At 40.2% G+C, this 17,068-nt stretch overlaps 1 protein-coding gene across 1 annotated transcript; it reads right to left on the bottom strand.

Moving 5' to 3' along the window:
• Positions 1-141: 141 nt before the first annotated feature.
• CZH5orf34 (chromosome Z C5orf34 homolog) lies at positions 142-14,377 on the bottom strand. Its single transcript, XM_086771226.1, has 12 exons — positions 14,141-14,377; positions 13,706-13,795; positions 8,040-8,686; positions 7,361-7,456; positions 5,977-6,100; positions 5,024-5,115; positions 4,734-4,803; positions 4,272-4,442; positions 3,194-3,288; positions 2,386-2,472; positions 1,533-1,573; positions 142-769 (listed from the first exon to the last, which is right to left on the bottom strand). The coding sequence occupies exons 1-12, from the start codon at positions 14,333-14,335 to the stop codon at positions 579-581; spliced, it is 1,899 nt and encodes a 632-aa protein (XP_086627352.1). The 5' UTR covers positions 14,336-14,377; the 3' UTR covers positions 142-578.
• Between the last annotated feature and the right edge of the window lie 2,691 nt (positions 14,378-17,068).

The raw sequence follows: 17,068 nt of genomic DNA on the forward strand, positions 1-17,068 counted from the left end.
TAGGAAGATTTAAAACAGCGTTTGGGTGTTCTCAACGTGTTTAAATAAAGCGTTGGAAGAGAAACTAACGGTAGAAAGCTCGTATTTTGCCAGTAAACAGTGCCCCACCGAGTGACAGACCACACACTGGAAAGGGCTGAAGATGCTTTAAATATTTATTTATTTACCACAAACCAGTAGAGTAAAAAGCGTTTGGGAAACTTTTCATTCAATATTGGACTACTTGGTGTAAGCTTCTGAATAAAAGCCCATTTTTACAGTTAAAACTGCTCATCCCCACCCTAGTCGCTTGAGCAGCTAAGCTGCTTGCACAATCCTCTATAAAATTAAACGACTCAAACAGACATTCACACCTTTAAAAGCAGCTGTGTCAGGGCAGCCCCGATGTGTTTATACTGTGCTCTATTATTTCACCTCTTCCTTTTGCCAAGCCACAATACACAACCTGTGGCACTCCAGTGACAACTGGTAAGTTTCTGGTCTGAGAAGGCATTCCACCACTCCTCCGTGCAGCTCAAGGCCTCCTCAGACACAGCTGGGACAGCTCCCATGAAGATAAGGAGCACAGGTCTGAGGCTTCACTTCCCAGAAGCTGCAAGCAGAGATTCAATATCCTGAATTACTTTAGACGTCTTTTCCAGAGCCTCCAAGACGCACTCTTCACTGATTTCTGCTGACTTGCTCCCATTTTCTGTTCTTCTGACAGTAACACCAGACTGATTGGTTTTTGCAGATTTCCTTTCTGGAACATTACTATTATCCAATAAAACTGGTGTTATTTTGTTAAGAAAAAATATCAAACCCTTCCTCCTAATGAGAATAATACCTCTCCATATTTGTAATCATCATTCTGCATTGCAAGTCTCAAGTTTTATAGCATGCTAATTACATAAAGCTAAAATATAAAAGAATATATTAAAATGTCTAGAACAGTTACAGAAAATGTCTTTAACTAAGAGTTCAACTTATCCAAAAGTTAGTTTAAAAAGGAAACTATCTAATGTCACACTGCACAGTTTGACAGCATGCACTTGCCATACCGGTAAAACAGAACACTGGCTTAAAGACAATGATGCAGTGGCTTTAAGCACGTGCGGCGCAGCATGCTTTTTTGGGCTGGCTGAACACAGTGGAACAATACTGAGGTCGCTGGTGAACAGAAAGGTATTGAACTGCAACAACAAGCCCAAAGGCAACTGCATCATCTTTCTTTCAAGAGCAGATCAGCAGATGAGTGTCAGCAAAACTAATACATTACTCATTAAACGGCTTCCTTTTTCTGCTTTTTCGTTTTGTACTCTGCCACTGGTTTTGTTTCTGGTGCTGTGATGCAGAAGTTGAACACGATAAATGATAAAACAAATATTACAAACAAGAAAACAAAACATTGCTTTGAAAAGGCGATTTTAAGAAGTGGGTAAGACAGTAAAAGAAGGTGAGAACAGGATAGAGAGCCTTTGATACAGATTTGAATATGCAGATGAACAACACAATATAAAAGTGAAAAACCTTTACACCTTTCGAAAGGATACAGTTAAATCTCTGTATTTTTTTGAGCTCAGCATCAGCAGACCTGTCCAAGAAAATAAACATTATTAAACTATTTAGTATCACAAAACGTTCTCAAATGTATTTTCTACTTCAGATGTTAACTTTTAATAGTTTCCAGCAATACTGAAAATTAGATGAGCAAAATCCAAGTGAAAAATGCTTTACTTTTGTCTTTCATACCACTAGTCAATAGCTGCCATTTGTCAATCATTTGTGTTTCCAAAAATCAGTGCTCTGCTCTAAGAATAGTCTCTTTGCTGTATGTATGTACAAATATAGATATAATTTTCATTTCATCAGCTACTGAATCTACTAGAATTTGAATAACAAGTGCAAGTGTAATTGATTGCCGTTAATATATTTTTTAATACCCGAATATGTTTATGTATGATATCAGTAGACCTTTGGTCAGTGGCATATATTAAAAAGGACAAATACATTAGCGAGAGATGCAGGTGTCATTTAGCCGTTCAAAGTAGCATTTTGAAATGCTTGGTGTGCTGTTAAAAGATGCCTTTCTTAGTCCAGTTTCTCTTTTTCACCTTGCAAGATGCTATGTCTGAAATATTAATCCTCCTTTGGCAAAGTCACCATAATTCTGATTTTTTAAGTAAGGCAGGCAGAAGCGTAATGAAACAAACTTCACCTAGAATTCAACTGACCTAGCATTTTAAACACTGAAAGAAAAACATGAAACCACACAAAATAAATGGACTTACAATTTTAATTTTTGACCCTTAGGAAATGCCGTCTATAAAATTCACAGTTCATACTCTTTTAAAGTTTTATTTTCAACATTATTTGTAGTCAATTATTTAGGATAAAGATGAATACCAATTTTCTTCAGAGTGTGCAGTATATTCAGGAATCTCCTTCCTTTCATTCAAACTTCTGCACCATTCTATTGCTGTTCTGATGTACCTATGTTAACATGAAATTCACAAAAAAGTGGTTACTTGTATGAGAAATACACTCTATTAATTCCAGCAAAAACCTGAAAGCATTAAGTAATACACCCGAATCTGTAAGAAAAAGCCATGATTCAAAATCTAGCTTTTTCTCTAGGTTTCCCTGTCGTTTTCTTGATTCCCACTTTTTGTCTAAAGTCTCCTTCATATTTAAATCTATGCTGTTACAGAAAATTATAACAAAGCTGTATGATTTGTAATGAATAGTGTACAAATGTTAATTTTTGTGAGTGTGTATCTGCTTGCTAAAATGCAGCACAGTAAGCTTCTGATGATTCCCATAATGAGGCTGTAATTCGAGCAAGCAGATTAGAGAAAGCAATCTCCACGCAGAGGTCAATATCTGCAATAAAGCAAAAATTGGATAAAGTGCTATCCAGCTCTATGTACCAGCTCTATATATGACAAAGATTTTTTTTTCCTTATCCACTGATGTAAATGCAAAGTTGCAGCTCTAGTTATTTTTTAAAAAAATGTATTACTGCAACAATTATAATGGAATGACAGTGGTCCTGAGTCATATAGGTCTTGAATTATTGCCAGACATAAGATGGAGCTTTTATCATTACATGTGTGGTTCGGCCCCCCAGTATATTTTCAGTAAATACCATTTTTTCATATAAAAGGATTTGTACAGAATTCTGTTATAGTTAGCTTGAAATTGTTTAACTTACTTATACTTTTCACAGATTCCAGGATGACTTATTTGTATTAGCTGCTGCACCCCATCAGGAGTAGTTAACTTACACCACCCTACGTCTTCATTTACCTTAGAAGAGGGAAAAAAAAAGTATTAATTTTCTGCTGCAGTCTGAAGAGAAAGAGGCAAGTCTAATATGCCAATTTAATAATTAAATATCTGTGAACATTCCACTTTAAACACTTAAAAGTTTGTGTTTTGCTAAGGACAGAATTTGGTATAGTCTGCTATGACAAATGCAGGGGTGGGGAGAACACCTGGCATGGCCCCGACACTTGTTTTGTGCTATCTGAGAATAAATTATTTCCTAAAGTGTGTAGAAATGTTTCCAAACCTGTAGAATTTTCAGTTCTTTCTCCTTTTATCATGAGCGAGTACATAGATTTGAGCTAGCTTACATCAGGAAGTTATAATGTATCTTCTAATATACTATCATATTTACATTGTCTATAACAGAGATATCCTCAGACACTTCAACACCTTTTTTGTGTCTTGTCACCTTAGGATAAGAAGCAAAGACACAGAAGCCAAAAGTCTCAGCAGTCAACTTTGAATCCCATACTCAATTTTCTCCATAGTGCCGTTTTGCAAAATCAACATAATATTTTTACTTCTGTATTAAGTAGATTTAAAAATGTACATGGAATCACATATGCACAAGGTTACTTTTCTGACTAGTTTTTCGCTATCCATTTGCTGTATTATAGATAATTTGAAATAAAAAACAAATACTCCCTTTGATCAACATGAGTGACTTCTTAAAATGATAAAGTTTAATTTGCCTCTTTAGGCATTGGTTATGCACCAAAATATTTTTCCTCCTTTTTTTTTCTGGTTAAAATACCGGCAATACGTTAATGGTGGCACTTGCAGATAGTTCCTGTTTTCATTTAGACTACTATGCAAACTCAAGAATAAGCCACAGCAGCAAACTGCTGTGAGTTGGTACTCTATGGGCACCGAAACTTTTGTTTCATTTCCTCATTAGTTTCCTAATAACACTTTTTCATGAAGAGTTTTAAGAGTGGACATTCCTCTAACTCATGAATTACCTGGATCTTACTACAGGAAGAGCTGAAATCCCAGACCATATTCAAGGTCACCCCATCCCAAAAAGCAGCATGGACTTTATGATCTGAGTACACAATGAGTCTTCCTGTGCTGGGAATAACCTTTTCATACAGCAAAACTGGCAACATTTCTCGTCCATCAGTCTCAGGTACCTCGAACCAAACAAATACATTAAAAACTTGAGGAAGGGTTACTTACATCATTACAGCTGTATTTATCTCCCCCGGATTTTCAATTCACTTGTTCTTTCAGATCACAACCAGGTCTCTTTATCACGCAACTGCTTTCTGCTTCACAAATATACCTTAACACTGCATGCTTTTGGTTCCTAAAGATACACCTTCTGATCTTTGAGGATACACTCACCATTCTTCTGTCTAGATTAGGTCCTATTCCCTGTAGCCTTACAACAGTGAAAGATTTATAAGTCTTTAGCTACATACCATTTTCCAGCAGCAGAGATAATAGTTATGAGTTAACGATAGTTTAGTCTTGTAGCAGTACTGAAGTATTCTGAGGAGAAAAAACCCAAAGTATTAGGCATTTCATACCTACTATGTGTTCTAAACAGTTGCAGCCTTTGTTATGTAAGTTTATAGACGTCTTCAGTGATAATATAAATTCCTTTAATTTTTACACTTAACATCATAATAAGTATTATGTCTAATTTTAACTTCTGTCCTTTCAAAGTCAGATGAATTAATGTAACAAAGATAAAGTAAAGTAAAGTTACTTGGTTGCCTGTGTAATAATGGAGGATATAGAGTATGAATTTCCTGGTACATCAGGAGGTAAGCTGTTTACCGAATACATCTTTTCTTCTCTCTGCAGTAAAGAGCAGAAAAGGGAGATGAGTTAGTTACAGATACTGCAGCACGAAGACATTATCAAGACCTCACAAGATACAAAATTTCTCACTTCCCAGAAAGCAACTATGATCACATTTCAACTTGTCCCAGAACACAGATAAATATCTCCTTGAAAAGTAAAAAATTGCAGTTGCATCCTTTAAGCCTACTTCTGTGGGAAGAAACATTCACAGTTTCCATGCACTCAGTAACGACCAAGAAGTTCTCTTATCAGACAGCAGACTGTAGTTCATTACTGAGTAACTACGTCTGACTACAAGTTAAAGGCTAGGTTCAAAGATGTACAAAGCTGACCCTTTATTGTGCTAAAAATATAAAGCACTGCATAAGCAGCTGAGAAGATTTTTACTCTGGGGAAATGTAACAGCAGATAAAACACAGAGAGGCAAAACCATTTCTGCAGCACTGAACAGCTGGTCTGTGGCAAAGCAGAAGAGAACCTGTCTCCATAAACTAAAAAAGACAACACTTCCAAGTGCATGAAGATTAAACTCTAATCAATATACCAGTTTAAAGACCATACTTCTCTTCTAACTAAGTAAAAAATGGTTATTGTAGACTCTCACTGCAGTACACACTTGAGCTTGTGAAGTAAATGTTACAATGAATAAGATTTTTCTTGTTGTGCCTATGATTTAAAAAAATACATTTTGAAACAGAAAGAATAATCTCATTTTTGTAGGATTGATTTCTTCATTCAGTAATTACAGTAGTTACCAATGCAGGAACTTCACTACAGACTGTATAGCCAAATGTCTTAAAACTAAGAAAACTGCTAACTTGAAGCAATTTGGAAGATATTATAAAAGTTTTATACCTTTTTTGTTCCTTTTTGGATTGCATAATGTACGAAATAGTTTCCCAAAAATGCTCCCTCTGACTTGAAAAATGAGTCATCACCAGGATAAACTTCTGTGATGTTTACCCTACCATGGATGAATCTAAGAGAAATAACAAGATTTTAACAAGTATTTAAAATGCTGTGTCACTAGACAAGCAAAACAGATTAGTATACTTGAAGAAAGCACTAAACAGAAATGCATTTTCAACACAGCTCTCACAGGAAAAACCTTCTACTGTTTCACAAACAGCAGAGCATACCAATTAATTCTTTTAACACAGAAGATTAGCATTACCAGGCTCTTTGTTTGTATGTGTGCATGGGGCGTGGGAGTTAAACAAACTAAGGAAAGCTTTTTTTGTGTTGTACTAAACATCTCACAAGAGCTGCTCGTTCCACCGACCACAACATACAGTGATTCTAAAGAGAAAAATCCAGTTTTCTTAGTGGACCAGCCCTGCCTAGTCTACACAGGCAACTGTCAGACTGAACAATTCCTGAACAACCTGGAGATCTTAATTTCCACTGCAGGTGTGTGGTTTTTACTAAGATCAATGGTCTTTTACTTAAGAACATATGGTTCCTTGGAGTCTAAAATCCATTTAATGGCCCAGTTCTGCAACTCTGTGGTGAGATGCCTGGACTTTGGTACTGGGATTTGTAAGACTACATATGGCTACTCACCATGCATCCAAAGAAATGAGGTATAGTACTGAAAAGCTGCTAAACATTTTGCTCAGATGAGATGAAAATTTAGGAATTGCACTGAGAAAAATGAGGAACACTGGGCAGAAAAATTAAAGCTTTAAATATTGATTATGCTTTTATTAAAGACTTTTAGATGCTGATAGCAAATGTGGCATTTTCAAAGTCTGTGTAACAGATGTGAAAGGGCAATTTAAAAAAGATGCTTTTTTGCTTTTTTTTTTTAACCATATGGACAAGGTAATTTGCCAGGAAAATCCACAGTTTAGGTGCCTGCAGCATGTGAATTATGAAGGTCTCCAAGAGAAACATTTCTAAAGTGTGAAATCTTCAGCATCAAAAGAAGCAATGTAATTTGCAAAGAAACCAAGCACCATAATTGTGAGTGAAGGCTGTGGGAGCTCCAGCTGTTTCAGACAAAATTGTTTAGTTCAGATGTACTCACTTTCAGATCTGGAAATACATTGTACTAGAAAATTTGGAGTCCAATGAACAAATAGCAGAAGTGAACAGACATGATTGTACACGATAATTGTGTACAATATCTCAAAGGCTGAGAAAGGGAAAAAATAAGACATTTCATAATTTCATCATAAAGCTTAATTCCCATACAAATGAAGCCTTCCAAAGATGAAATGCATGGTCTCCTACATACCTATAAAAGACACCCTGGCACCATACAATCTGAATTAGCTGAGGGCGTGAGTACTTTTCAGTGTCTTGATTCTTAAAGAAGTCACAGAAAGCCCACCTGTATAAAATATAATAAAAGCTTCAGTAAGTCCGAAGGTTGTGGGGTTTTTTTTTGGTGTGTGTTGGTAATCATTTCTGTACCAAAACCAGATGCATGCACACCTATTCAAAGGAAAAGAGGTCACATATTTTCAGAGTCCTCCGATTCCTTAGTTATCCACATTAGTTACCAAATTAGTCTTCTCAAACCTGCAAAGATTTTTAAAATTATTTTTAGTGGTGCTGAGAGAGAAAGTATGCCATCGGACCACCTCAGAAGTACTATCTTCTCAAAAGTGAAAACAACCCAAACTAATCCCAAACCTGTGTTATTTTTTCGGTATTCTCTTTTTCCTTTACATATTTACAAATCATACCAGAAAATAAGTTTTTTTTCTCTGGACTAATTGCTATATATTCATTACAGCAGGATATACAATGTTAGTTTCACAAATCTTGTATAAGTTCCTAAAAAAAAAAGAATACAACAGTATTTTTTTATTTTTTATAGCTACAATTCAGTAATTTTGCTAGAGGTTGATGTTCCAAATTGCAGAATTGTAAAACATGTTAACAACTACAAAGTAAACAGCTTCACTTACTTGTGTAAATGTGGGGCTCTGCAGCTGAGTGGCAAAGCTGTAGGTAAACGAGAAACTGTTTCATGTGTTTCAGGGTCTATTAAAACATCAGCTTCTATAGATACATGGTTGTTTTCCTCACATGTCTTCATTACATTCTTAACAGTATGTAAGTTATAGCACCTTAGTGCCAGCGACAAAGGGTATTTCCATTCTTCTGGGTAGGAGGAAACAGACCAACGCTGCGTAACCCATGTATATTCAGAAGAACAATTTGTGTAGAACAAAGGGACTCCACCTCTGTCTTTCTGGCCCTTTGGTTTGGTTGGTTCTCTGTATGTAACTTCAGCACAACCATGTTCATTCTTCTTATTCTCTGTTCTCATTTGTTTAAACGACATTTTTGGCACAGAATTTTCACTTGATTTTCCATACTGATCTCCATTTTGATACTTGCTGTTCTTCTGAGAGGAGTGTGAGGATGCTGCGGATGATTGGCTGACTTTGCATAAGAATTCCACTGTAAATTCTTGCTGCAATTCTGACAGGTAAAGGTGAGCATAACCATCTACTGATGAGATCTTTACGCTGCCATTGTCTATACATCTTGTCGGATCAGCCGTAGCAGGGTCAGGCCATCTAACTTCTAAGATATCACTGAAAATAATCTAATACAAGAATAAGGATTGAAATGTGTGGCAAGATAAAAATAACCGGCTTCCTAGAAATTACAATAGAGGATTTACATTTAAATTAATTCAGTCCTTCTGCAAGGTAATGTATGGCAAGAAACTTTATTCTGTATTTATTTGCATACATAAACTCAAGATGAAGCAAAGTATCTAACCTTCGTATCTGCTTCCTCCTATTCGAACAGAGTTCTGTCTAGCAATAATGTTTTAATTTAATACAGATTCATAAACTAGTAAGGTACATGGCCAACTGACCAGGCACAACTGCCCACAGACAGCAGAAATTTCTGTTTACAACTGTTTCTTAAGAAACACTGAAGAGAAAGCGTAAATTATCTGGATCATATCAGTTATCAGTAGACTTCACGGAAAGCCCACATTAAAATTGTATACATTAAACCCTCATGTGCTCTGGAATCTTCTCTTTATTTATAAAATTATAATAAGCCTGTAAAATGGCATGTAACATGCATTTATGTGTTTTAACAGAATGGAAATTTATTGAACGTGTTTTGAAGTCAGGTGCGTAATCTTAATCCTGCAGCAATGCAGATTAAGTTACACAGCTATTACTAGGATGTGGATAAAACATATTTCTGAAGAAGAATTTAAAATATAATAAAGATTTCAGACTTTTACAAACATTTGGAAAATCTCAGAAGAATAGCCTCGTCTTACTGCCATGATATTCAAATACAGATTACTGCAAAATTAGTATTTTTGTTCAAAACAGAAAATATTTTCCACAGCATACACCCTTGTGCTATCCCTTTTACAAAAATGAAGCACATGATTCTCAACAAATTACTCTAAACAAGCACTGATTCTATCTCAAACCTCAGATTAAAACTTTGCCCAAACAGAAGATACAGCTACAGTATAGAAAATGCACTAATCACCTTCCGAAACTAGAAACATTCTGGCAAAGTAGAGAACGCCTTTCTAGCCATCTGCAGCAATTCTGCCCTAAAATTAGGTATTTTCCTTTGTCTTGTTCTTACACCTGATCATCAGAGGGAAAATATCCTTAGACTGCTTACAACTGAAGACTCCCAGTAAAGCACTGGATCTCAAATAAACACAGAAATGCAAACTCTCTCAAATAGGCTGTGAAAAAGACTTAGCAAATGTATTTACACTCCTCATCATTTACCTCAATTTAATCAGCTTTGCCTCATTTGACTGATCTTTATTCAGGTATGTTTCAGCCCCAATCACACTTTGGCCTAGCACTGGAAAAGCCTGGAGTCCCATAAAAATGCAATGTTGCAGCACTAAGGTACTAGTAAGGTGGGAAAGTCTGCTTTGGTATTTGGGGCATTAAAGATTAATATTTACCATAAAGTATTGCAAAAGAACTCTAAAAATTAAAAATAAAGTGATGAGCCAGTAAGTCTGCAGATAAAAATACAGCGGATATAAATGGGGAAACGCAGCCCTAACTTTACATACAAAAGGATGGGCTCTGAGCTGACCACCACCACACAGGAACAAAATCTTGGCGCTATGATTGACAGTTGCATGAAAACACATGCTATATTCAGCAGCAGTTTAAGCACTGTATCAAATGTTTGACAAGTCTAAGAAAGGAACAAGAACAAAGAGAAGATATAAGCATGCCATTGAATATATTTATGGTTAACCTGCATTTTGAACACTATTTGGAGTTCTGAACAGGCCACACCACTGACAAGATGCCCCTCGTCAAGCTGCCCAGAGACCTGGATGGTTAGCGTGGCCAAAGCAGAGCCTACGCAAACTGTACTACCAGGTTGTTTTGAATTCTAGTACTAGGTTGTTTTGATTTAAAGTGTAAGCAAAGTAATACAGTATAACTGTAGAAGCGGTTTTGTACCCGGCGGCCCAGCAGAAGTATTACTGTCGTAGTTCAACCCTGGTCGGGACCAGACTACACAGTCTCTCTCTCACTCCCCCCACCCTCCAAGAGAACAGGGAGAGAAAATATAAGGAAAAACGGCTCGAGGCTTGAGATAAGGACAGGGAGAAATCCTTAAAGTTACCGTCACGGGCAAAACAGACTCGACTTGGGGAAAACTATTCATTTATTTCTAAAACTAGCAGGAGAATGAGGCAGGGAACAAGATAACCTCCCTCCACCCTTCCCTCTTCCCAAGCTTAACATTATCTCTACTACCTTCCCCACCGCAAGCGGCACACGGGGGGAAAAGAGAATGGGGGTTGCAATCAGTTCATCATACGTTGTTTTACGCCGCTGCTTCATGGTCGGGGGAAGAACTCCTCGCATTCCTCCCCTGCTCCATCGTGGGGTCCCTACCACGGGCCACAGTCCTTCGTGGAACTGCTCTGGCGTGGGTCATCTCTTCCACGGGTGCAGTCCCTCTAGAACAGCTGTCCCAGTGGGCCCTCCACGGGCCACAGCTGCCTTCAGGCATCCACCTCCCCCGGTACGGGGTCCTTCACGGGCTCCAAGTGGATCTCTGCTCCTCCGTGGACCTCCATGGGCTGCAGGGGGACAACCTGCTCCACCATGGTCGTCACCACAGGCTGCAGGGGAATCTTGGCCAGGAGCTGCATTACTCCTCCCCCTCCTTCTTCACTGACCTTGGCGTCTGCAGCCGTTCCTCACAACAGGCTGGTAGATGTCTCTCAGGATCTTTTTTTACATCTTATTCACTTCTCATCTCCTTTCCACTTCTTGCAGCTGGGCTGGACCGAGTTGGGCCCAGTCAGCTGCCTGGCGAGAGGCCAGAAGGTGAGGCCTGCAAGGCCCATGAGGCCTGCGCCTCGCCCTCTGCGCCTCTGCCCCCGCTCAGCTTCTTCACATCTTCTCTTCTCCTTTTTTTTTTTTTTCTGTTTTCCCCTTCTTAAATACGTTATCGCAGAGGCGTTATCACAGGACATTCTGCTACCAATCGACTCGGCCTTGGCCAGCAGCATGTCCGCCCTAGGCCTGGCCGAGTCCACTGAACAAAGGGGAGCGACTTCTAGCAGTTTCCTACAGAAGCTACCACCTTAGGCCCCCCCTCACTAACAAAACCACGACATCACTGCTAGTAACAGGCCACGGTCCTTAGGCTAACTGTGTCATATGCTAACTGTGCAAGGTCCCAGGCTGGCCCACGAGTCTCGTTACCGATTTGTTATGAGAACTGCTGAGTGAACCAGACTTTGACAGCTGTTATCTCATTACCACGGACCGCTGAAGTGTGGGAAATAGCAAAGGCCTTAAAAATATGGGAACTGGTTGAAAATAGAGGCCACAGAACAATAAACTGATAGTAAATTACTGAAGAGTTACAATCTGAAGAGCTACAAAGGCTGTTTTTGATTGAAGAAAGCAGCAGCTGATAAACCATGGTGGGCGTGAGCAGGGAAAAAAAGGGAAAAACAAAAGCACCAAGCGACAGGATAGGGCACTTGCTGTGGCCTGGGAAAGTTATTCCTCAACATCCTGAAGCAGGTAGTCACAGTGGACACTCTAATTTAGAAACTGTCTAGAAACCCATCCATCTTTCAGAAGATCCTGGCCTTGCGAAGGGTGGATGGTTACCCACGAGGGCTAAGACAGAGCATCAGCTCTGCACTGCTGCAATATTCACTGCACAGTACAACTGTTGAGGACTGTTAAGTATGTAGTGATACCAATTGGTATTTTTTTTTAGCAACTAGATATTAGTATGACCTCGTGGGAGGTGTCCCTCCCTAGGGCAGGGAGTTGGACTAGATGACCTTTAAAGGTCCCTTTCAACCCAAACCTTTATATGATTCTGTAAGTTGGTTACTAATGAAGTGAAACTTTAGTTTAAAACTAAAAGTTTTAATACTTAAAATTTGCCTAATTTGTCAGTCATCTTAAGATTCCCACCACTGCACACACAGTCAGATGTGGGAACACCAGAGGAATGCTGATGAGGGGTAAAGTTTCTAGAAACAGTAAACGAGGTCTCTGGATGGGCATTCAGCCTGACCTGGAGCAGCCATTCCCACAGTCTGACGCTGCCCCAGTCCTCTGGCAGGCCCCTGGAACAGACTCGCACAGGTACTTCAATGAGGAAACAACGGGATTCTGAACCTGACAGCCTCTTGGAAAACACTGCCCTATTTCACCGAGTCTTCCTTGGAAGGTTTCAAGCGCAGAAAAGTGGCGATACATACAAAACAGCTCATTCTATCATATGCACAAAATCCTTGGTTTTAGTCTTAGTTAAGACTAAACAAACTCTTGTTCAGCTGCATAAGATACGCATAGAGGACTAAGTACCAGTTAAAGCTGTAATTTAAAATGGCAGTATTCTCATCAGCTTGACAAATGCATTAGCCAAATGTACTCTGTAGACCCTCAAGCCCTGCATGCCCAGCAGGTGGAGGGAGGTGATTCTGCCCCTCTGCTCCACTCTGGTGAGACCCCACCTGGAGTACTGTGTCCAGCTCTGGAGCCCCCAACATAAGAAGGACATGGACCTGTTGAAGAGGGTCCAGAAGAGGGCCACAAAAATGATCAGAGGGCCGGAGCACCTCTCCTGTGAGGACAGGCTGAGAGAGTTGGGGCTGTTCAGCCTGGAAAAGAGGAGGCTCCGGGGAGACCTTACAGTGGTCTTCCAGTACCTAAACAGGGCCTACAGGAAAGACGGAGAGAAACTCTTCAGCAGGGCCTGTTGTGATAGGATGAGGGGTAATGGTTTCAAAATAGAGGGAGGCAGATTCAGATTAGTCATTAGGAAAAAAATTTTCTACACTGAGGGTGGTAGAACACTGTCCTAGGTTGCCCAGAGAGGTGGTGGACTCCCCATCCCTGGAAACATTCACGGCCAGATTGGATGAGGCCCTGAGCAACCTGATCTGGTTGAAGGTGTCCCTCTCCTTGCAAGGGGGCTGGACTAGATGACCTTTGAAGGTCCCTTCCAACCCAAACGATTCTATGATTGTACGATTCTATGTAAAGTTACCTGAGTCCACCGTGTCAGACTACTAGGGAAGTTTATTTTACAGAAGTGTTACATGTGTAACTCTGACCTTTTTTCTTTCTGGAGGTATAAGATGTGAAGGTAAGTACGGGCGAGAAGAAAACTGGTTCCGGAAATCTAGAGCTCGTAGAAGTTGTTTCTATTGAAGTGTGAAGAAAAACACAACAAAAAAACACAACTCTGTTATATCATGAGTTTTTCTCTGCAGTGATGGAATTTTAAGCAGATTTCACCCTCGTCTTTTCTGGACCAGAGGCTAAGTAACCCCCTCCACCTTACACTGAGGCAGAGTTTTGTCCTTCCCGTGGAGCAGAGGGAGCCGGCTCCCGGCCAACGGCCCCTTCCTGTGCTGCCGGCCGGGAATTCGGCGGCGAGCGCCGCTGGTTCCCTCCCGAGGGGCAGCCCAGGTCCCCCCGACCCCGCAAGCGACACCAGGCGCGCCCTCCCTTCCCGAAAGAGCCCGAGCCCGCCTGCCCGCCCCTACCCTGTAGGCGCTGACGGCGAAGGCGACCCGCTGGCGGGTGGTCTCCGCCGGCTGCAGCGGGTGGGCAGCGGCGGGCAGCGCCGCTTCGTGCAGGTACTCGCAGCCGCAAGGAGACAGCAGCAAGCGGGACCCCGCCGCGTAGTGCACCTCCACCGAGTCGTCCCCGTACAGCACCATCAGGGCTTCCGCCTCCATCTCCCCGGATGGCCTGGGCAGGACAGGGGGCAACCGACACCAGCCTCCGGCCCTCGGCCCCTGCCGCCTCCGCAAGGCGGGAAGCCCGCGCCCGGGCGGGGCGGGGCGGGGCGGCCTCCAGCGCGGCCTCCTCCTTCCCAGCCGCCTGTGCGCTTGTTCGTTCAGTTTTGCTCTGCTGGAAACGGGGCTGTATTGTTTTGCTGCTCCGGAAATGAAAATTATCAGTGCAAAGGCCGAGGCGATAAAAGAAAACCTGTTTACCTGTAACTGTGCCTCGTGAAGATACACCTCATTGAGCAGGCGCCTGGACAGGGAGCAGGGCTGGTTGGAGAGCAGCAGCCATGCGAGAGCACCACCGTCCCTTCCCTCCCCACGCCACCACCTCTGCGACCCGGGGGATGGAACCGAGAAGGTGGATTGCCAATCTACAGCACATCCCAAAGACAGATAACTGATAAATAATTCTCTTGTCATTGCTGCTTTACATGCACGCATTCACAGAGCTTTCCATTCTCTACAGCTACTTTCTCAGCAAACTAGAGAACATATGGACATCCAGTCAAGGGGCTTCAGATGCAGCCATGCATCAAAGTAAAGCTTTGCTGCTAAACTACAACACTGGTTCTATTTGCAATACCCTTTTTAATGAAGATTGTTCTGCATAGTACTTGCTTGAAGCAAGCTACAAAGTATAGAGATTTGCATTACAAATTCTTTATTACTTTTCATTATTTATGGACAATGCATTGTGTTTTAGTGGCAACTTCACTGCTAAGGTCAGAACCCTCAGCCTAGGAACTGTAGAAGTAGGTCACGTAGACTGAAGTAGAGGTGGCAAATCAGCAATTCAGAAGAGTACAAACAGCACAGTACCTTCCCTGACTTTTGGCCAGAATGCCATTTTTTGTTCCTCTATCAGCTGCTAGGATCTACAGACATACACTGGACGATCAGAACTGTAGTTTGGTCAGAGGGAAGTTGCAAACTTGAGCTATCACCAATGGGATGAGTTCTGTGCAGTAGGAAGGAAAGGCAGAACATAGTAAGGAAGTACTGTCCCACAGAGAAAGAAAAATAACTATTAAAACCCAGACTGAGTATCACTAATATTCAGTGTCATAACAGATTATTCTATTTAAAATAAAATCTCAGCTGTGGATAATTTGTGATACATGACACAGCTGAGCAAGTTTTGCTTCTTTCAGTAGTGCTACAATTACACTTAAAACCAACATTAAAAAACCCAGTGATCATCTGTTTTCCTAAAAACAAACAAACAAACAAAAAGTAGGTCAGTAGCAAGAAGCTCTTAGCAGATTTGAAAGGAAACTACTGATAAACAGTTGACTTAATTTCTGAATATGTAACTCATTCAAAAGCAAAGCCTGTGCAAAGCAGAACCTCTTGCAGCCCAGTTTGAAATTACTTTATGCAGTGATTTTCAAATACTAAACATTTTTGTTAAATCACAACTGATTTATCAGCAGTAGCAAATATTTTGCATACTTTTTCTAACGTGTGAAGCTTGGTCATGTGCTTGAATGCGAAGTACATTTCTTTTTAGAATCAGTGCTAAACAAGTTTGCTTTCCATGCTTCTGTGCCTTCACTGTCTTACTATGATGCGACAAAGAAATCATTTTATAAAGGGTTTTTTATCTGCAAGCTATTGTTCAGAAACTTGCAGATGAGACACACTTTTAGACAGTGCACCTGAAAGTTGTAAATGCTAAAATTCAGGTGAGAATCTGTAAATGTCTCAAGACTTATCTCTACCATACACAGAACTATCACAGTTATAAGTGGGCAGACAAGCAGCAAACAACTATTATGACAGTGATGAAACCTGATGCTTTCTTTTGCTCTCTCACATCTCATTCCACCATCACCATTTCTATTAGACTCCTGTGAGATTTAAGACAAGTAGGAAAGATCATTAAGTATTTAAGGCAAAGACTATTCTGTCTTCCTTACTCAGCAGGGCAGAGTTAAAACTGGTTTTTCCTTACTGCAGTACAGGCTTAAAGCTCTGACAAAGTTTCATATGTACAGAGACCACAAACTTCACGACTTGAACTACCGTTAGTAATTTTTCAGTATTTCTGGTGGAGGACAAAGCTTATTGTGCCAACCTTGATCTCAGCTACTTCACGGTTCCTTGTTCGGAACATTTTTGTAGAGGATGACTTCTCATATTTCTTTTCTACATCTAAGACATACTGTCACCAGAAGCTGACAGTATACATGTGGAGTCTGACAGATGCTTCACAGAAAAAGAGACACACTACAAAATATGCAAAACTAAAACACGTAGAGTGGAATCTCTGTTACTTTACTATAATACATATATGAATGCTTGTTCCTTGGGACTTTGAGTAAATCCATTTTCCATCTGCTTGTAAAGTCAGCAGGAAGTCTGACCTGTATTTGGATTAAAAGTTTTGTATGAAAAATACAGTCAACAGTAGAGAATGTGTGTGAAAATAATCTAATTTAATTTTCACTTTTATAGTTTCTGGTTTTTAGTCTAGAGACTTTGAAATGCTCATATAGTTCTTATTACGACACTGACCTTTCATAATTTTTATTTTTCTAATAAGTATTAAAAGATAATACTCTCTGCAATTGTGTACTTTAAAGGGAAAAAAAAAAAGTGTTAGGTGAAGGGTAGATAGAAGGAGGACCAAAAAACATACTTTTTTTTTTTTAAAGAAAAAAAGACAAGGTAGGGAAA

The sequence above is a fragment of the Chlamydotis macqueenii genome, chromosome Z (genome assembly GCF_036417535.1).
Source record: "Chlamydotis macqueenii isolate bChlMac1 chromosome Z, bChlMac1.mat, whole genome shotgun sequence".
Taxonomy (NCBI): domain Eukaryota; kingdom Metazoa; phylum Chordata; class Aves; order Otidiformes; family Otididae; genus Chlamydotis; species Chlamydotis macqueenii.

Excerpts from the sequence above, each read along its gene's own strand:
- CZH5orf34 (XM_086771226.1), bottom strand. The coding sequence starts at position 14,335 with ATGGAGGCGGAAGCCCTGATGGTGCTGTACGGGGACGACTCGGTGGAG. Across the intron at positions 13,796-14,140 it reads TCGCCGTCAGCGCCTACAGG|AAACAACTTCTACGAGCTCT; the intron begins GTAGGGGCGGGC and ends ACACTTCAATAG. Across the intron at positions 2,473-3,193 it reads GGAATCTGTGAAAAGTATAA|GTACATCAGAACAGCAATAG; the intron begins GTAAGTTAAACA and ends ATGTTAACATAG.